Source organism: Lutra lutra, chromosome 5 (genome assembly GCF_902655055.1).
Source record: "Lutra lutra chromosome 5, mLutLut1.2, whole genome shotgun sequence".
NCBI classification, from domain to species: domain Eukaryota; kingdom Metazoa; phylum Chordata; class Mammalia; order Carnivora; family Mustelidae; genus Lutra; species Lutra lutra.
This window is the reverse complement of record NC_062282.1, coordinates 13,624,494-13,645,973: the sequence shown is the minus strand read 5'-3', so window position 1 is coordinate 13,645,973 and position 21,480 is coordinate 13,624,494. Positions and strand designations below refer to the sequence as shown.

Below are 21,480 nucleotides of genomic sequence, written 5' to 3'. Positions count from 1 at the left end.
AGTTCAGATATGGACCTGCAACTCTATGGTCAAATAATCTTCGACAAAACAGGAAAAAACTATCCAGATGGTTTAAAAAGCAGAACCTTTTAAAAATTTTTCTCTCCTTCTTTTCATGATGATGTTAAACCTGATAGCTAATTTGCCAAATAAAGCCTGTGAATAGGGTCTTGGTTTTTTTGTTTTTGTTTTTTTTTCTCTAGAATGAAGATCTAAAAACACGAGACTTTTGTACCTCCAATTTGCAGGGCAATTCAGTTAATAATGCCCTTCTATGCCTGCCTTTTGAGACGTGGATAACTGTATTATCATAAAGCAGGCCCTCAATTTTCTTATTCTCGCTGAAGCTGTTGGCGGTGGCTTCTAGGACTCCTCAGGCTGTGACCCATTGACACAAAACCAGCACCTGTCAGAAACACCACAGTGTTCTGTCTTGTAGCCTCGCTTTGAGCGATGCACATCTAGAGCTTTAAAAAAGAAGGAAATGACTTGTACTAGAGATGCTGTATTCGGTTTCTCTGGCTGGCATAGACCATTGCCGTAACTGTAGCAACTGAAAATATCAGGTTGTGTCCTGTGGTTCTGTAGGTCACAGTCTGACCAGGGTCTTGCCAGCCTTGAATCCGAGGTTGGGAGGGGCAGTGCTCCTTTCTGGAGGCTCTAGGGGATGATCTGTTTCCTGTTCCCGCTAGTCATAGGTGCAGTTAGAGGACTGAGGTCCCCGTTTTCTTGCTGGCTGTCAGCTGAGGGCTGTTCCTAGCTTCCACGAGTTCCCTTCCTTCCACGTTCAAAACCAGCAGCAGTAGACCGAGTCTCTCTCATGTTTCAATTAGCAATAATCGTGCCTCGGATAAACCTCATTGGCTACGATACTGCCACTGCGCAAAGCTCTCTCTCATGTTTCGAATCTCTCCTTCCCTCCTTCTCATTTCTGTCTGGAGCCAAGACTTCTCTTAGCTTTTAGGGATTCCTGCGATCAGATAGGGCTCACCTTGATAATCTCCCTGTCTCAGCATTTCTAGCCTTAATCACATCCTCAAAGTGCATTCGGCCTGGACGTCCAAGGGCACATTCTTCTGCCATAGGTGGCCTCCTTTGAGGCATGTTATGGAGGAGGAGTCCCCGTGGGTCTTCTCCCACACTCTGAATCTTGCATAATTTCCTTTGTTGGCTTTCTGGTCTGAGTTAGCAGGTTACACAGCTTGCTGATAAGACCCATCTCCAGGTAGAAAGGGTTGCTGCCTTGTGCTAAAAAGGACCATTAGCTTTTTTTCCTTCTTGGGGACCACCCTTACTGCATGAGAACTTTATCAGACTCCAGTAAGATATTTCTCCCAGCCATTACCATGCCCCATTAAAATGGGGTAGACAGCTATAAAGAGAGAAAATGCTCAGGGTAGGCAAATCCGAGTTGAACATGCTTTTCTGCACTCGCCGCCGCTTGGGCTCTGTGTTAATAATTTAATCTGTGTGTCAGTTTTTTATTTTTCTGAAAGGTCAGATGTCATAACCCCCATATCTGACAGGACTGTTTTAAAGTCAAGTGGCAAGTGAAAGCTTCTAGAACCTTTGTACCTTTCCCGTATCTTAATTGTCTGTACTACCAGGTGTTTATTTATCAAGGTCCTGCCCAGAACTGGGTCTTCAAGGCAGAAGCTGAATGGACTTCTCTGTCAGTGTGGTGGTCTGCATGATCCTAGCCTTGCCACTGGTCCTTTTGGGATGGGACCGCTGGTTAGAGCAGCTCTACTCTGTACATAGTTGCCTTGCCTAAGTCCCTCCCTGTCTTCTGCCCTAATGCTGGATTCCTTTCCTGGAACTCTGCGTTCTGGAAAGTTCCAGAACTTTCCAGAACTTCCCAGATGGGGCTCTGCCTCGTCTTTCCCATCCTCTGGCGACTTCCCGACACTACAGCTCCCAGCCTGGGACCTCATTCCACGCTCCACCCTGAGCCTCTTTTCTATGGGCTTCCTGCCACAGAGGCTGTTCCCCGATGGCCTCTCCTTGGGAGAGGGTCTGTTGAGAGTCCCCTATTCCTCTCTCTTCTCCCACTACCCATGAGAACAGGTGAGGACAAGTACGTGCACCTGTTAAGTTCCTAAAGACTCAGGGAGAGGAGGAGCAGAGCGTGTGTTTGTGGGACAAAAGGGAAGAGATAGGGAGAGTTAACCTGTAGGTGGGCTAGAAAGCCCAAACTGGCCATGAAAAGCCCGGTGGGGGGGACAGCAGGGGCAATAATGACACTTGAGAGGAGAGGTGAGGGTTGGTTAGAACAGAAGGCTAAGGACGTGGAGAGACAAGAGTGAATTCATTGTGAAGGACTCACTGAATTGGGGGCAGTTGCTCTGCTCGCGGAATCTGCTGTGTGTGTTAGGGAATATTGAGCCAGTTGGATAGGACAGGAAGGCTGGGGTCAGGACACCACTGCTCTAAGGGTGTCAACCAGGTGATCCTGTCCGCAGGGGACATATGGTGCTCTCGGGAGGCTTTCTGGTCACCCGGCTAAGGCAGAGGATGCTAATGGTATCTAATGGGTAGAGACCAAGGGTGGTGTTGACCTCCCACGGTGCCCAGAACAGCCCCCAACAAACAAAGCATTATGTGGACGGAGATGTCAGTAGTACCAAGGTTGAGAAACCTCGATTCGCTTATAGTCAGTCAGCAGCGTTTGGGCTGGGGGGGGTGTACAAAGCACCCCGTCTTCGTGAGAGGTTTTGAAGAGAGAGCTTACCCGAGGTAAAAACTTAAAGACGAGTTGATAGGGAAGTGGTGTGGTGTAGACTGAGGAGGGAGGATGGGCGGAGAGAAATGTTGTGAAAACGCCAGAGCGAAGAGATGGAGGCTTTAGCCCAAGGTGCAGGGGGTGGGGAGTGAGGGAAGAGGGGGGAAGCGTGGGGGAGGAAGGGTTGGTTTTCATGACTCCCAGCCTTGTGAAGCTACTGGCCGTGAGAACGTGGTCCTGGCAGTCCTGGCAGCTCCTCCAGGAGAGGAGAGCAGGGAAGATGAGTCGGTTTTGGATGCCTGCCTTACTGTAGTCTCTGGAGCCTGGATCACTTCAAATTGTTATGTCCCCAGCATCTAAACACAGTGTTGACAAGAGCCGACGAGGTTTCCCTTGTCCGGAACGTAAGCTCTGTGTCCGCCAAGTGGGCTCCGCGGTGTTGCAGTTTGGATTTCCGCCCAGTGGAAGAGAAGCACGGAGTGTCCATTATAGGGTTTGTCGCGCTTCGGGTCAATTGCATGGGGGAGCCTCCTGTCCCAGCCGTGGAGGAGCCGTTCCAGACCACATCACGGAGAGAGCCGCAGGGAGCGCCAGAGCTCGTCTGCAATTAGGGCACCGGGGATGGCTCCAGAGGGCCCCGTGCTCTGGTCCACCCAGCCCTCCGGGTCGTCTGTCGGTCTTCCTGAACCAGTGGTGCAGAGACCAGAATCAGACGAGCCCGTCTGAAGAAGCTGGGGCCGTGACTAAAGATAAAATGCGTGTGTCAGCACAGAAGAGCCCTCACAGCTTGCGCATTTTTAGGTCTTTCCAAAATACCGTCCCTTTGGTGATGTGGCGGTCCACACCGACTCCGCAGATGTGTTTGATGATGATCCTGAATTAACTCGGGAGCCTCCTGCTTTGTGTGAAGCGTATTGTGTTCACCACAGCCGGCCAGAGACGTGTTGGCAGAGCCAGCAGGTGAAGGGGAGACCCTGGGCCGCCGACAGTCGTTGGACCGGACGTGGGATGGACTTGACCGTCTTGGACGTGCCCGTCTAAATCTGCATCTCATTTCCTGGAGCTGAGTTTTCCCCAAGCAGACTTGTTTTGGATTCATTTCCGTCCCTTCCCAAAGCCAGTGTCGAGTAACAGCGGCCTCTTATGGGGACCGGGATGGCCTGGAAACGGGATGGCGGGCGGCCTGGGCATGGGCCTCGGACCAGGAACAGCTGAAAGCAGTGCGGTTTTTCAGGGGCCTTTTTTCACATGAGATCGAGACCGGTGTTGCCAAAAGATGATTGCAACCATCTGTCTGACTCTGTGTATTTTTAAACTTCACCAAACATTCATGCTCTTGAGTGGCTACTCCCACATCGGCACACAATGGCGTCAATTAGGAATGTTGCTTTTACAATTTCTTTTTTCTTCCTTTCCTGCCTCTCTTTTGGGTCTCCTTCTGGGTCAGATTCCTTTCAACAGGGAGGGAGTTTTAATCAGAAATTTATTCAAATTAAATGGAAATGTCACTTCTAAATTTCAGAGCTTGACTTCAGTAAGAACTTGACTTATCTGTTGTCATCTAGTTTTCAGCCAACGTGAATGCTTAATGGTTTTTTTTTTAATTGTTTAAAAATGTTTTAAAATTGCTTAGTTGGATAATATTGGCAAGCAGCGTTTTTTTTGTTTTTGTTTTTTGTGTGTAGTAGTAGGTTTTTATGTAGTAGTTTTTTTATGTAGTACGTAGTGGACATAGAGCACTAGAACCCAGTTAAAACATGAATTTATTTGGTGGATTTGTCCTCAGATCACATGCCCCGCCCCCCAGCTGTCTACGTGGATGGAGCGCTGCTTACGTGCCAGGCTGGGTGCTAAGCTCCAAGGATGCAAAATTACTCTTGTTCACAGTAATTGTTCCTTGAAAGATTAAATGAATGAAAGGCACTGCCCCTCCAAGACCTCACAGTTCACTGGGGAAGGACACAAGCAAGCCATTGACAATGGCTCAGGTGACAGTGAGTGTTCTGAAAGTACTCGGGACATAATGAATGAGCATCCAAAGGAGGAAAGAAGGAAGGGGTCAAAGAATGGCTACCAGCAGAGGCACTGGTCATGCTGAGTTTTGATAGGGGAATTTGACCAAGAGGGAGGCTGGCTCATTTCTAGCAGAAGATCAGCATGTGCGAACACACGAACTAGTTGGGGGGCATTTGTCCAACTGCGGGACATTCAAGATGTTGAAATGGGATATGCCGCTGTCTGGTAAGATGGTCAGGAGCAGATGAGGAAGGACTCCGTGTGTAAGTGGATGAGTTTGAATATACTTGTGACAGCTGTACTGGAGAGCTTTAAACGCGAGTTCTGGGAGAACTCCTTCTGGCTGCAGGGTGATGGGTAAGTGGGGGGGCATCCCCGTCTAGGACCAGCAAGCTAGATGGGAAATGACGGGGTTCCAAACCAGTCCAGGGAGAGTTTGAGTATGAAGGATACTGAGAGGAAGAAGGAAAGTGTTTGATAGGCAAATAGGCAATGTCTACAGGATGACTCCCAGATTTCTGGATTAGCTATTTGGGCTGACCATGGTGCTTTGGTCAAGATGCCACGAAGTGAGGGGGGCCTGGGTGTATCTGTCAGTGAAGCGTCTGTTCTTGATTTCGGCTCAGGTTGTGACGTTGAGCCCATGTCGGGCTTCTCGCTCCGCACGGAGTCGGCTTGAGGTTCTCTCTCTCCCTGTGCCCTCCCCCAACTCACATGTGTGCACTCGCTCTCTCTCGCTCTCTCAGTAAATAACATCTTCAAAATAAGATGTCACTAAGTGAGAAGAAATCGGTGTTTTAGGGAGCTCAGCCTTGCCCACGTGAGTCAGAGCTACAGGCCATCGGAATGAAGATGTCCGTGTCCCGCTGGGCGTGTGGATGAAGCTCCATCCAGGATAAAGATGCTGCTGTATGGAGCTGAGATGATCCAGAGGGAAGGAAAGGAGGGTACGGTGAATGAGAAATAAATATAGCTAACGATTCCCCCTTCCTAAGTTTTCGCTTTAGGAAAGTGTGGCGCGGCCCTGACTTGAGGTGATTTTCCTAGTGCATGTCAGTTGCACCTGTTTCCACATCCAGCCACGTTCACGATTCCATGATGAAAAGAGGTTGTGGTTTTTATTTTCATTAACAACAATAAATACCCCTGATTTATGTCGTTCTCTCACACAGCCGTCACGTGGGGTGACAGAGGACATGTGTTTATGACGGAACAGAATCCCTGAAGCAGTGTTTCAGGGAAGGTAGCTCCAGGCTGGGGACCTCTTAGGTTCTGGTGACCAAACCTTGTTGCGTAGACCATTCGCTCCCATGGTTGAATAGTGCCTTCCTAACCATAGCATGGAGCCCTCTGTATCTCAAAGTAGAGAGCATCTGAGGCCCCCGGTCACTTTTAGTTTTCTGAGTTCGACCTGTTCCTTTGGGTGGGGGGGATGACCCACTAGGCATTACAGCCTGACACCTCTTGAAAAATCTTGAATTGGTAGACTTTGGATTGAAGAAATGCAGTGAGTTTCTTCCAGCATTTTTTTAAGCAACATGTGCAACAGCTGTTTCAGATTATTAAAGCAGGCAAGGAAATGTATTTTTTTGGTGAGTTATGTGGAACTTTTCTGACTAGAAAATTTGTTATGTGTTTCAAAATAGAACATCGTCTCTGTTTCTGAAAAGCCATTCAAATGACCAAGCTCTCTATTCTGGTGGAATTTGAATCCGATATGAAGAGGCCAGTACCTGGTCCTACCTCATGTTTGAGAGCTTCATGTGTCCAGAGTCTGAAACTGCATGACGTCATCATGGAGGTTTCAGAACAGTAGAAATACCTTTTTGTGGAGGGATAAATGGTTCAACACGTAATGAATATGTCTCACAGCCCTTGGGATTTCTTACCAAGTGATCTTTGCTTCCCTTGGTACTTAATTTATAACAAGGCTCTTCTTTGACCCCCTTTACTTGCCAGTCACCGTTTTACTTATATTACATTTGAACTTGGCTAATTCATGAATTTCTTATCCGTTTGTTTTAGCAATACAGTAACCCGTGCAGAGTGGTATGTTTTAAGGTAGTGGGGGAAGAATAAGATGGCCTTAAGATGGCCTTGGCCATAATTATTTTTGCTAATAGACCTCTCGGATTTCACCTGATTTGTCCCCTTTGAATAAGCTATTAGGGACGACTGCTGTTGTTGTTGCCATGTCGTTTTACACTTCTGTTTTATGGGGGTTTGAAAGTGCCACTTGGCATGAACATGGGCACCGGCAGTGAAAACTCAGTAACTGAAGCCCCTCCCCCACCCCAGCTTCTGTAGGTATTAGGAGAATAATTCATTAGGACTCAGGCTGTTCTCTCACCTTGTGGGAGCCACTCAGACTGTCTTCTCAGATATCCCAGTTGGATGACCCTGAAGACGGTGGGACTTGTTGGAGAGCTCTAAGCGGGAGGGTTGTCCTCTTCAGAGTGTCATGGGTCAAGCATGGAGCTTGGACTGAACACGCAAGTCCACTTTGGAAATCAGTGAGGAAGGCAGCTTTTATGAAAATCTGAGTGAGGCCGAGGTAGGAGTTGGAGGGAAGGACATAGAGTCTAGAGTTCTTTGAAAGTGGAACGAACATGCAAGACATAGAGTCATTGGCCCCTGGTGATGAGCTGGACAGAGTCTGAGATAATCCCTGTTCCGTACATGGGTGAGCGGTGGAGAGGGCCACCACAGACCCCAGTGTGGCATACTGGGAGCCCGGGTTGCTGTCCTTGATCTCACTCACCGGTGCTGTGACTGTAGGGGCGGCAGTTAACCATTCCCTTGTCTGTCAGAGGAGGCTGAACAGTGGCCTTTGGCCTCCCCACATCTCAAGGTTGTGTTGGAGCAGGTGAGGGCTGTGAAGATGTGTCTATGTGGGTCGGATTGTCCTCTGTGCCCCCCAATTATGAAATGTTAGAGAAAGTTGGTTTGTGAATATGCAGGCTTGTCATTTAAAATCTGGTGACAAGCCTTTTAAGTAATGACTTAGGCCATTAGTGAGAAGGTGAAGTAGTAGAGCTTGTGCATTCATGCTTTAAGAGCCTAATTAACCTCTGGTACAAAATGGAGGTGTTATATTAGACAGGCATTTTTAAAATTAATTGATTATTAAATTTTACTTAAATTCTAGTTATAGAGAGGCATTTTTAACGCTACATGAGACAAGTTTTCCTGTAATCTTAAAAAAAAATAAGGATGCCTGGGTAGTACAGTTGGTTAAGCATCTGACTCTTGGTTTTGGTTCAGGTCCTGATCTCAGGGTCGTGAGATTGAGCCTGGTGGTGGGCTCTGCACACAGTGTGGAGTCTGCTTGGGGTTTTGTCTCTGTCTGCCCTTTCCACTCATGCTCTCCCCTTCTCTAAAATAAATAAAACTTAAAAAAAAATAATAAAATAGCTTTAGAAATTAAAAAAAATGGGTTTTCTGTGTATACCAGGCACATATTTTACATATTCTTTTTTTTTTTTAGATTTTATTTATTTATTTGAGAGAGATCACAAGTAGGCAGAGAGGCAGGCAGAGAGAGAGAGGAGGAAGCAGGCTCCCTGCTGAGCAGAGAGCCCAATGCGGGGCTCGATCCCAGGACCCTGGGATCATGACCTGAGCCAAAGGCAGAGGCTTTAACCCACTGAGCCACCCAGGCACCCACACATTTTACATATTCTTTACTCTTTTTCTTCCTTTTCTTTTTTTTTAAGGTGTCAGATTATTGAGTTTAGTTCAAATTAAGCCTGGTTATTTGCTGTCCCCATGTTTGGGAGCCCATTTGTTGGGTTTACTGTCATGTATTTATTGATATTTGAGCTCTAATTAGATTATTTTGTCCCTGAAAATCTAAGTGCCTTTTGCCTTCTCTCTTACTAAACAGTCTGTAATTTGTCACTGGAATATTTTTGTTTCTCAGTTTGGGTTAAAATTTGAAGGTACATGTCTGAAAATGGAGTGTGATGCTTCTTGTTATTTACTCTTAATTCTGTGCTTGTTTTTAGGTCTCTCCTTGATATTATAAAAAAGAGATTAATGTACTCTATCAATACCAAACTTCGCCATTTCAGTATCTTTTTAATTTTTAAAATGTGTAATTGTCACCAAATACATGCAGACTTTGTCATGTTAACCATTTTAAAGTGTAGAGTTCAGTAGTGTTATGTACGGTCACATTGTTGTGAACCTTTTAGAACTCTTCAATCTTCCAGAACTGGGTGGCTCATTCAGTTGAGTGTCTGACTCTTGGTTTTGGCTCAGATCATTATCTCGTGGGTCATGGGACCGAGCCCCATGTCAGGCTCTGCGTTCAGCCAGGAGTCTGCTTGAAGAATCCCTCCCTTTGCCCCTTCCCCCACTCATGTGTGCACACTCTCATGTGCACGTGCTCTCGCTTAAAAAAAAAAATCTTAGAAAAAAAAAGGAAAAATCAGTCCCCCATCCCCACTCATGCCAGCCCATGGCAGCTGCCATTCCACTTTTTGTTTCTGTGAATTTGACTATTCTAGGTACATGATTTCAGTGGATTCATATGATATTTGTCCTTTGGGACCAATTTATTTCCCTTAGCTTAGTGTCTTTAAGGTTCATCCATGTTGTGTGTATCAGAATTTCCTTCCTTTTCAAGACTTAGTACTCCACAGTATGTGTATACTACATATTACTTAGCCATTTCCTCCTTTGATGGATACCTGGGTTGCTGACACCTTTTATCTACTGTGTAACATTTTTTAAAAAACCCTGGAGGGTCCTGGGTGGCTCAGTGGGGAGCCCCTGCTTTCAGCTCAGGTCATGATTTCAGGGTCCTGGGATTGAGCCCCGCATCTGGCTCTCTGCTCAGTGGGGAGCCTGCTTCTTCCTCTCTCTCTGCCTGCCTCCCTGCCTACTTGTGATCTCTCTCTCTCTGTCAAATAAATAAAATCTTTAAAAAATAATAAAAGTAAAAACCCTGGAGAATATGAAGTTTGAAAAACCATTCTTCACTCAGTAGGAATATAGCAAAGAAAATAAAGTGCTTGGAGAACATGGATTTAAGGAAAACCTTGAACAGATTCAAGACCTGTTAGAAATACGTGTAGGTTAGCTCTGTCTTCTTAGAGTATTTAATATGGCCTAAACTGGAGGGATTTTCTCTTTTCTTAGATTATGTATTTTATATGTTAGAAGTCTCTACCACAAAGTAGGAAGGAGTACCTGCATTCTTAGAACCACGTTGGAATGTCACCATATACCACTAAGTGCTTGATCTTTTAAAATCTGGTGCAGCTATTTTAGACTTAAGTGATCTCTCTGCACCTGGCAGGAAGGCTCCTGAACATTAGGGAGACAGAGGAATTCAACTCTTCATCTGGCCTAAAGATATGCAAGTGTTCAGGGAGTGTGAACAGTCACATAGTAAGGACAGGCACCTGCCAAAGTGCTTTTTTTTTTTTTAAATATTTTATTTATTCATTTGACAGGCAGAGATCACAAGTAGGCAGAGAGCCTGATGCGGGGCTCGATTGCAGGACCCTGGGATCATGCCCTGAGCTGAAGGCAGAGACTTTAACCCGCTGAGCCACCCAGGCACCCCCAAAGTACTCTTGTCTTAACCTTAAAGGTGAAAATTTTAAGCAGTTGAAATGCAGATCGTTTTTGAATGTGTGTCTTCATTTCATGCATTATGTGGCGTGTGCAATGCAAGTAGAGTAGAAGCCTGGCTTGGTATCTTCCTTTTAACTATACAGCAAAGTGATCTCTTACCTGCAGACTCTTCCAGCACCTTCCACCATTTCTCCAACACCGCGGTCTCAGAAGGAAAAGCCTTCAGCCTTTTATTCCACGGAGATTTGGAGCCCCTCAAACACTGCTACCTGGGGTGTGTGGGAAGGCTGAGAAGCTGCAGTCTGGAGAAGCCATCGCGAGCTTAGGATCTGGGCTTGGTGTTGGTAGAGACGAGAAGACCGTGTCTGCCTCATTCAGTGTGGGCGTCATTGTTACAGGCTGAGAGACTGAATAAGACCAAAAATCCTTTAAAGCGTAGATTAGGTACACTCACCTGGTTTTGAAAACACAAGGACACGCTGTATGTTTCCAGAAGTTTTCCGTCAAAATGGGGAAAATCAGGCTTTCTTGCATAAAGTGGTGAAAGTCTATTTTTAGCAATATTTACACAGAACTTGTAATTTCTCAACAATGTATAATAAGGGACCACACGGTCTTCGTGGCAGTTGACGAGATTGAAAGATGAGGAACGTATTTTCAACATCTTGTTGGGGAAGTCGGACATGAAGATCAATATTGTTTTAGGAAAAGCATCCAACCACCAGAGCCATGGCAGTCCTTTGGCATGATTAGTGTCTTATAACTAAACCAACTTTGGATTTTTGTCTTTCACCGCAAATTATGTGCCTTTCGAGGTTCTTGGTGAAAGCGTTCTCTTTCACGGTGTGCGTGGTGTTCTTCTGTCTTGAAGTCAGGATGGTAACTCAACAGTGGAGCAACCTGTAGATATGCTGGAATGATCTTGTGAGCCAGAGACACCGTGGGGTCTCAGCCAACAGGCCAGCTCTGACTGCGCGGCAGTGACTGGGCTCAATGGGGAAAGGTCTCGTGATGCACTAGTGGGTCCACCAGGCACGAAGTCCAGTTCTGCAGGGTGCCACTGTGCTGAACATCTGGCTTCCTCCTCTAGAATCACTTCGGGGTGGGGACTGGGGAGGAGGGGGCACATGCGTGCCGTTGGCAACTGCCATAGCCTCCAACCACGTTGTTGTTCTGAACCACTTTACAGCTGTTGCACTGGGCAAAGTGTGATATAATTACTTAAGAAGAGCAGGCCTAAGACCATTTTGGATGTTCCAGCTTCAACTTTGCTAACAAGCATTTAATGCCCTTGAATTTCCTACCTCCCTACAAAACCATGTCCTCCACACTTCCGGGATGAGTGATCTCTTAAGCCACGCTGTATGACCAGTGGGGTTGCCCAACCAGGATGGGGTAGCATGAGGTTTTGACCAAAATGATCACTTTCTAAGTAAAGCTCTTGTGGAAAGGTTATGACACTCTTTATGAGTAAATCAATACTTTTTTAAAAGAAAGGCTTATCTCCCCAAATTTAAGAACAACCATACAAACATGTTATGACAAGGTGTGCAAAATTTTTAAGACACAGGCTGGGCATATCATTTTTTAAAATTTTGGGGTTTTTTTTGTTGTTGTTTTTAAATAAGCTCCATGCCCAGTGTGGGGCTTGAACTCACAGCCCAGAGATCAAGAGTTGCAGGCTTTACTGACTGAGCCAACCAGGTGTTCCAAGGTATATAATTTTTTAAAAAGTGTGTTAATAATGGGTTAATATCCTAATATTAATGATATTTAATTCTTAGCTTAATACCTTGTGACTTTTAAATTTTATTTGTAACTGAGAAAGACGATTGCAATGTGCCTACCTCGCTGTTTTAAGAGGGGAGGCATTAAGTGTCCTTCTTATTTCTGCCAAAGTAGGAAAAAAGTAAGATAATATTTCAACAGAAGAAAATGATTTATTTTTGAGTTTTGATTATTTCCAGAATATAAATTATAGTCGGGGCAGCTGGCTGGCTCAGTCAGAAGAACATGCAACTCTTGATCTCAGGGTCATGAGTTCGAGCCCCACGTTGGGTGTAGAAATCACTTAAAAATAAAAAAACTTTAAAAAAATCCTTTAAAAAAATAATCATACAGCTACCAAAAGGTAGAAGCAGGTCTGACATTTTAGACAAAGTAGTGGAAGGGGCTAGACATCCAGAGCCTCAAGCACTACTTGCCTGCCCGCTTCACCCCTGCATACAGCTGACATGAAGGAAGGCACCAGCACCTGTGGTCAAAGCATTGATGGAAGATGAGTGTGTCCTCCAGGGAATCAGATGGTTCTCTGTTTCCTTTAGAAGTAGGACACACCTTCCCCAGAGGAAAAAGCAGTTTCCATCTTTCTGTATGGCCAGATCTTTCCCACAGTGCCCTGGTTGGGGAAAACGGACTTTCTGGCAAGCTGAGGTTTCCAAAGCCTGAACATTTACCCACTAATGCACTCTATCTTTTTCTTTTTTAAATGGAGGTGAGCTTATCATAACAGAAGATTAACCATGTTAAAATATGCAATTCAGTGTATGAAGGACATTCACAATGTTGTACAGATAGCCTCTTCTCTCGTTCCAAAGTATTTTCATCACCCCAAATAGATACCCTATATCCACTAAGCAGTCCCCACCCACCCCCCATTTCTGCTTCCTCCCCCTGCCTATAGTAACTACCCCAACCTGTCTTTATGGATTTACCTTTTCTGGATGTGTATGGAACTTCGGTGTCCGGCTTCCTCACCTTGGTGTGATGTTGTCAGGGTTCATCCCCACAGTAGCACGCCTCCGTATTTTATTGCTTTGTGGGGCGGAATAATAGTCCATTGTATGGGTGCACCACACCTGGTTGACCCGCCCATCGGGTAATTGACATCTGTGTGGTTTGACCTTTAGGCTGGTGTGAACAATGCTGCACTTGTTTTTAGTTCTTTTGGTTAAATATCTAGGAGCGGAGTCATTCGTCGTGGGATAATAACTCTTATGTTTTTAACCTTTTTGGTTCAGATATTTCTAAAATGTAAACTCCTTACATGTGAAGCTTGTTCCATGGAGCATATGATACTTTGCTGGGCGTTCCTGGCCGTCCCTGTGACTGCAAATGAGTATAAATTGTCACAATGTGGTGCAGATGCTCTTGGGATATTAGGACTCTCTGCCCCGTGTTGCTTGCTTTTCCTTTCCCTGTGCTGCGTTGCTGTGCCTTGCCAAGGGATATGAGAAGCCTCTGCAGTTGGGTTGCTTGGGTTCACATCTCCCCTCTACCATTTCCTGGCCATGTGGGTGAACACGACACCATCACTATGCCTGTTTCCTCCTCTGAAAAATCAGCCTAGTAGGATTGTGAAGCTCCTTAGGTTATTGTGAATGTGAAAGGGTCAGGCCCCCCGTGTGGATCCGCTCGGGGGGGGGGGGGGTCATAACAAAATATCATTGACTGGGTGGCTTAGACAGTGATTTTTTCATAGTTCTGGAAGCTAGAGGTCCAAGGTTAAGGTGTTGGCCGGGTTGGCTTCTCCTGAGGGCTCCTTCCTTGCCTTGAAATGGCTGCCATCTTACTGTGTCCTCAAATGGTCTCTATCTATGCACACACATCTCTGGTGTTTCTTCCAGCTTCCACATTTCTTCCTAAAAGGAAGGCAGTCAGATTGGATTAGGGCTCGCCGGAACAGCCTCACTTTAATGTAATCATCTCCTTAGAGGCCTTAGCTCCAATTACAGTCACATTCCGAGGTACTGGGGGTCCAAGCTTCAACATAGAAATTTTGGAGGGCCAGTGCAGCACTTGGCATAGTGCGTGTGAACCATTAAAGGTGGTGGTGGTTACAGTGCCTGCCTCCACCCCTGCAGTCTGATGCCGCCCCTGTGTCTGAGGCTGGAAACCTGGTCATCAAACTCCGTTCGCGTTTCCTACAGAAGTCCAAGAGAACAAGTTTGGTCCATATGGACGAGGCAGCAGGCCTTGTGTGTTCATAGGTGTAGCTTCTCTGCTGCTCTGAAGATTTTGCTTAATTTCTGGCCCGGATTTTGTTCCGGAAGGGGAAGATCATCAGGCATCTCAGTTCCAGACCACGTCTGTGGTGTCCAGAATTTTCAAAATGGTCTTGATACTGTTTTAAAAGGTTAAAGATACATGATATAAAATTTACCATTTTGACTGTTTTTAGGTGTACTGTCCAGTGCATTTGCAAGGTTGTGTAACTATAACCACAAATCTACCTCTAGAATCTTCTCACCATCTTAAACAGAAGCTCTGAACCCATTAAACAGTAACTCTCCGTTCCTCTTTGCCCTGGCCCCTTGGTGTCGCTCACGTTCTTTCTTTAATCCTGCTCTTTCCTAGAGCCGCCTGATGAGGAAGGAGCCGGACCATGGACGGTCCTTTGTACCTGGCATGGGATGAGGAGGTCACCGGGAACAGGGATTTGGGTCTGGGCTGCTTCCCCATCTTTCTGTGGTTTACCTTTCACTGCGAGTCCTCTGAAATGACTCCATTTATTTGGATAGAATGACAAGATTCTGTACCAAAAAGGTGGAGGAAAAACATACGCCAGGGACAAAGACAGGGGAGCCCTGTCTTTCCTCTTCAAGCAGACCCAGGTGGATTCTGTTAAAGCTGGTGACCGGGGGTGCTTTGGGGAGGTGTAGCAGGCCCCTCCCTTTTGGAGTGTGGAACAGCATGAAGTTGAATCCAGCCTCGTCTGCCTCTGTCCCAGCGTGAGTGGACGTGGCACACCCTAGTCCTGCACCCGACCCCCAACCCCGGCCACCCACACCACATGTAACCCGGCATCCTTCTGTCTCCCTGCCCCGTGTGCCTGCAGACCTACATCGGCTCCATCATTGCCTCGGTGAACCCCTATAAGACCATCGCCGGGCTGTATGAGCAGGCCACCATGGAGCGCTACAGCAGGTGCCACCTGGGGGAGCTCCCCCCCCACGTCTTTGCCGTCGCCAACGAGTGCTACCGATGCCTGTGGAAACGCCACGACAACCAGTGTGTCCTCATCAGGTAACCGGGCCGCTGTGAGACCGGCAGAGGGCTGGGCAGGGGGCCACATGGGAAGCTGGTGTCAGGAGCCCAACCACTGCCCGCTGGACCAGCGGCGCCTTCCCAGGCAGCCCCAGGACACAAAAGTTGCTTAGAAGGTGAATGAGAAAAATGTTTAGTAGGTACCTGAGTTCCTCAGGCGGGATTTCTGTTTCAAATAGTTTGATAAGTACGTCTTTCCAAAGACCCAAGCTCACTTAGAAAAGAGCAAGACATTCCACATTTGTTGGCTCTTGGCCTTAGAATAATTATTCCATTTTTCTTTTTTTTTAAATTTCCCTTAATTATTCTTTGTTTTATTCCATTGTGGCATCGTCCTTCTGTGGATTTAAGAAAATATGCTCCGTTCAGCAGCACATATACTGAAATTGGAAAGAAAATGTGTTCTTTCAAATTTAAAATGTTATATATATATATGTATGTATATACAGGTTTATATTTATAATCATATATATATGATTCTAGACTGTACATATATGGTCTAGAATCAGAAGGCATGTATATTTGAGCAAGAGATCTTTTTTCTCTAATTCAGTCTCTAATTCAATAAGATTACATAGAATTTCCCAAATTGGAACATTTTAATGATTTTGAATTTTATTAAAATAAACTACCAGAAGGGGCACCTGGGTGGCTCAAGTTGGCTAAGCATCTGACTCCTGATTGCAGCTCAGGCCATGATCTGAGCTCCTGAGATGGAGCCCTGTGTTAGACTCTGTGCTCAGTGGAGAGCCTGCTTGGGATTCTCGCCTTCTGCTTCTCCCTCAACTTGTGTGTGCACGCCCTCTTCTCTCTCTCTCTCTCTCTCTTAAAAAAAAAGAAACTACCAGAAGACCTTCTATCAAAACATATCACTAGGAACTGTCTAAAAAAAGCAATGGAGTATATTTCTTTAAAGATATTTCTTTTATGGAGCACCTGGTGGCTCAGTGGTTAAGCATCTGCCTCTCAATTTTGGCTCAGGTCATGATCTCAGGGTCCTGGGATCGAGCCCCGCGCCAGGCTCTGCAGTCAGTGCAGAGTCTGTGCAAGATTCTTTCCCACTCTCTGCTCCTCCCCCAGCTCATGCTCTCTCTTTAAAAAAAAAAAAAATTATTTTATTAACTAATTCAAATTGGCCTCATCACTTACATTCTAGTGACATCCAGTTGGATCTTCTTAATTCTTTTTATCAGAATCATGTTCTACTGGTGCTCAGCACCCGTAGATAGAACCGAGAGCCGATGTGCTGGACCTCACTTTCCATGATGTTCCCGTGGAGTACCCGGACCCTCCCCTCATTCCTGCTCACGGGCACAGCTGTCCCTGAATGCCTGTAGTGTACCATGACGGCTGGTGGGAAAGATTTTGACTTCTGTTATAGCTGATTTTCTAGTCCCAAAATAATTGTGACAAAATAATGACGTTATTTCAAGAGGAAAGGACGAGGCATTTTGGATTTCAGTGGGATGATGAATAAGACCCTCCTTTCCCCTCCGAATTTCTGATCCAGCAGAAGTTCAGACAGGTGGAGGGCCATATGTCTGCTTTAGATTTGAAGCCAACCGGGCTGGCTAACATTGAAGCCCCCAGTTAGGCCAAAGCACCTGACCGGGATGCAGGTAGGTTAAGTGGTGGCCACGATCACCGCCGGAAGCCAGTTCCCAGCTGGTGAGGAGCAGACCGGCCCTTTCCCCCGGTCACCTGTCGGGGAGGCCACCTTAGCTCCTGTGGCAGGGAAGGGATGGGGTGGAGGGACTGGCAGACGTGCCAGAGGATGGCCCTCACTGAAACCCTAGGGACAGGAATCACAGCCCCCCTCTCCCCCCAGCTGAGGACATTTGGGAAACACAGGGTCCCATGTGGCACCTGTTTGAAGATGACTACGCTGATGGTTTCTGAAGGCTTGGTGTGTTTTGGACACGGTGCCAGGAACATTTCCAACATCATCTCATTCAGGCATCAATCATCTCATTCAGGCTGCTTGTTAGTATCTATAGGAGCCACACACAGGAAAATGACTTAGGGATTATATTCTTCTTACTGATGGTTTTTGCCCATTACGCTAGTGCATGGGTCCTTGCTTTTACAACAAATCAGAATTACATGAAGAGAATAGCAGATGTTCGCCTTTTCCATTCTACCACTCTCTCTGCCCCTCTTAGAGGAGGCGAGCATCTGAGCAGATACACTCTTTCGTTAATCATTTGGATCTTGCTAATGTCCTGAGTTGTGGAAATACCTTGGAGAGAGCAGCTATCCATTTAGTTAAGTAAATGAGTCCATTATGACTTGTAGTTTTTCAAAATGAACCTATTTAATATATTTAAAAGGGTGCTTTCAAGGGTCCCATTTCCAATAAAGACACTTGCCTCATGTCTGGAAGCCCTGTTTGTAGACTGTTGCAGGGAATTTAACCAAAGCTCAGAGGTTAGAATGTATGGTCCCCATTTCAGCATACAGAATATAATTTAATAAGGTTAACAGAAAGAAAGAAAATGTGATGTATTTTTAAGAAGATCAAACTGTATTCCATACTTAGGTACCTAAATATTTGCCATTGATAATTGCTTGTGTTTCTTACGTTCGATGGGAAAAATGAGAGGATGACTCATAGATCGCTTGCTAGACAGCGTAGCTTAGGAAGAGAGGAAAATCAAATGAGGTCATTGTGCATGTGTGTGTGTGTGTGTGTGTGTGTGTGTGTAATAAAACGGAAAGGGGTTGGCATTTTCATGCCAAATACTGCGGTATTTAAAAATAAGGTGGGAGGTGGAGGGGGAGTGGATCCCAAATAGAAAGCCCCCATTGTGTGACAGAGTAACTGTATTTACTGCTGTATTTAGCAGTAAATTTAACAATTTAACTCAGGAAACAGAGTCTTTAAGAATACAGTTCTCATTAAAATGTGTCTTGTTTAATAAATCTCTCTGGCAGGTTTTTTTGTGTTGTTGTTGTTTTTAGTGGGAGTTGGGCTGTGGGAATTTAGAGAAAATTGAGTCTAAAAATGAACCCAGTTGGGGACTGTAGCTAGATTTCCACGGGTGTAATCTGCCCCCTAGTGGATTCAACGTGTTTTACGCCTGTGGAAACCTTTTACAACCAGAAAATAGGCCTGTTTGGCATTAGATAGAGAGGACTTCAGAGATCAATTTTCCCCTCCCTTCACGAGCCTAGGTCACTTGGTCAAAGTCCCCAGCTCCTTGTGTAGCAGTGCCAAATCTCTAGGTTTCTAGTCCGAGCTTCTTGTGGTGGTCTCACTTTCAAGCTTGTCAGTTCTCCCAGGCTCTCGTTTTACCTTTTGGTTTACATTTAAGCAAATGCTTATGCTATTACAGTTTTTAAAACATGCTGAAAACTTGAATTTTTTTTTTTTTCATCTAACTAGCAAGATCAGCATTTGACCTTGGTTGGTCTGGTGCATTTTACATTGACTTGGGTTCCTCGTACATTGATGGGGCAAGTGGGTTTCCTACAGTCTGTTGGTACATATGATCTTTTAAGATCTGTAGTGTGAGTTTCAGGCCTGTGTGGCTAATCCACTATGAAATGAGTCGCCCGGGACAGCATCTGGGAGAGGGCCAGCATTCAACAGCTGTCAGTCCAAGCATAGATATACAGAGCAGCTGTGGATTTGGGACCTTTGCTTTGCTTGGCCTGTTTTGGTTTTCCAAAATGGGATTGATTATCCACCTATGGATAATTAGGTATTCAGTCTTCTAGTTCTAAGACTATGTTTATAAATGATCAAACTGGAAGAGTGAGCAAAACTTGCCGTCCAGGGTTAGAAAGGCACCAGCCTGAACAGGACTTGAAGCAGGCCTCGTGCTCACATAATAGGGCAGGTTCCTGGGCTAGACTTTAGCAGTTAAAAAATAATAATAATAAAATGCAGTCATTGCCATTAGGAACTTCTTCTCTGATGGGCAGAAACTGATGCAACTAACTGATTTCAGTACAAGCTGTCAAATGCTGTCATTTGTGGCTGCTCAGAACTAGGTCCTTGGGTGCTCAGAGGAGGTGGTGGTTGATCTCAGGAAGGAATTCAGACCATGCTTCATAGAGGAAGTGATGTGGGATTGTGAGCCAAAGAATGTGTAGGAATATGGCTGGCATAGAGGGGAGGAAGGACACAGAAGCATTTGCCAAAACATAGACATTCAGAAAAACAAGGGTCATTAGGATATGGAAGGTAGTCCCTGTCCTCTCCATGGAGTGCCATCACTCTGGGTCTCTCCCTGGTTCTCCAGACTGTCTGCACTCCACCGTCCACACTCCTCCACGGCTCATCTCCCACCCAGCCTTCCCCTCTCGGGTCTGCAGATATCCCCAGTCTTAGACGCCTCCCCCTGCACCCATCCCTAAGCCCCATCCAGTCGGTTTCTCCTCCAAGTTCCAGACGTGTGTCCCGGTGCCCGTGATGTTCCATCCGAGATGTCTCGTGGGCATCTCGAGGGTGACATGTCCTAGATTCATGCTGCGTTTCTCCCAGAAGTGTATTCCTCCTCCGATGGTCTCCTTCTCAGCAAGTTGGACTCTCCCTCCTACCAGCTCACAAGCCTGAGAGCAAAAAGTCCTTGGAGCTAGAAGTCCTTCTCCTCCATATGCCCCCCCCGCCAACACCTGGCCCCCATGAAGGTAGAAGTCTGCACAGTAAAGCATACTGACCTTATGTAGATGGCTCAGTGGTTGGTGACAGACGTGCACGCCTGTGTCGTGATGCTCAGATCACCCGCTGGGAAGCTCCCGGCTTGCAGGAGGCGCTCCCTCACCCTCTTGTTTACTGCCCTCCTCTCCCCTGCGGCCTCTCACTTCCTGTCCCTGCTGTCCCCCCCCTCCACCGTCACTATCCTTCTACCCTCACCTCTCTCTCCCTCCTCTTTCTATGCATTCACTCCATCCCCTACTCCACACAGAGCGGTTCTTTAAAACCTTGAACCAGATCATGACACTCTCCTGCTTAAAAACGGCCTTGTGACTTTGATTTCGCCTATGAAATCGTCTCAGAACTTTTACTGTGTGGGGCACCTGGGTGGCTCAGTCGTTAAGTGTCTGCCTTCAGCTCAGGTCAGGATTCCAGGGTGCTGGGATGGAGCCCCGCATCAGGCTCCCTGCTCGGGAAAAGCCTGCTTCTCCCTCTCCCACTCCCCCTGCTTGCATTCCCTCTCTCTGTGTGTCTCTCTCTGTCAAATAAATAAAATCTTTAAAAAAAACAAACTTTTAATATGGCTAGGAGGCCCCCTATCAGTGCGTTGGGTTATTTTCCTTTCTCTTTTTCATTATCATAGTTTGTTTTGTTTTGTTTTGTTTTGTTTTGTTTTGTTTTGTTTTAACGGTCTAAGCTCATTTGGGCTCATCTCGATGCACATGTGTTCTCTGTAGCCCATGTTTGTGTTCACAGTCATGTTGGCGCCAAGGTTTGGGACTCTAATTGCCGTGGGCTAATGAGAAAAATGTAGGACTGGATATGTAAGGGATGTGTTTGCTGCAAGTGAAGGTAAAATAACATCATAATTGCCGCACGAGTTACTGTTCCACGGCAGCAAGGAGAAAGGAGGGAGGTGGAGTGAATGAGTCACCACGTACCCCGTGGTGAAGCGCCGGGCCCCTCGCACAAGCAGTGAGACCGTCCCAGCACAAAGAGCTCCTCAGCTTGAGCAAAATGACCTTAACCGGTGGGCTAAAATCAGCCCTGTTAATTTGGATTTGGGGGGTGTTAATAGTGTGTCGTTTTAAATTTGGTTTTATAGTTCTGTGATGAAGATTAGCAAGGACACAGGTATGTAGTTACACAGATCATGGCTCTCGGTCATATGTGGGCTCTGTCGTAGTCTCCGTATCACCAAGCAGGTAACTCAACGCTGACATTCTCCGCCCGGAGATGATGTCTGATCCCACAGGTGAAGGGATCCATCCTACCAGACTGCCCCCACCCCACCCCCACTTCAGACGCCAGTCACACGTCCAAGTTGCCTGTGCTTCTGATGGCCGTAGATTGGAGGTTCTAACCGACCCCCTTGCCACTTTGATGAATTTGCTAGAACGGTTCACAGAACTTAGGAAACCAGTTTACTTACTGGATTACTGGTTGATTGTAAGAGGATATAACTCAG

General features: G+C 46.2%; 1 protein-coding gene and 1 non-coding gene across 2 annotated transcripts in view; one reads left to right on the top strand and one right to left on the bottom strand.

Moving 5' to 3' along the window:
• Positions 1-21,480, top strand: part of MYO10 (myosin X) — a 218,148-nt gene that overhangs the window by 93,450 nt on the left and 103,218 nt on the right. Inside the window, exon 4 of the mRNA XM_047731876.1 lies at positions 15,162-15,349. Coding sequence (XP_047587832.1) covers positions 15,162-15,349 — 188 coding nt within the window. The remainder of the gene's footprint in view (positions 1-15,161; positions 15,350-21,480) is intronic.
• LOC125101354 (U4 spliceosomal RNA) lies at positions 750-890 on the bottom strand. Its single transcript, XR_007127793.1, has one exon. It is a non-coding gene; the product is annotated as a U4 spliceosomal RNA (small nuclear RNA).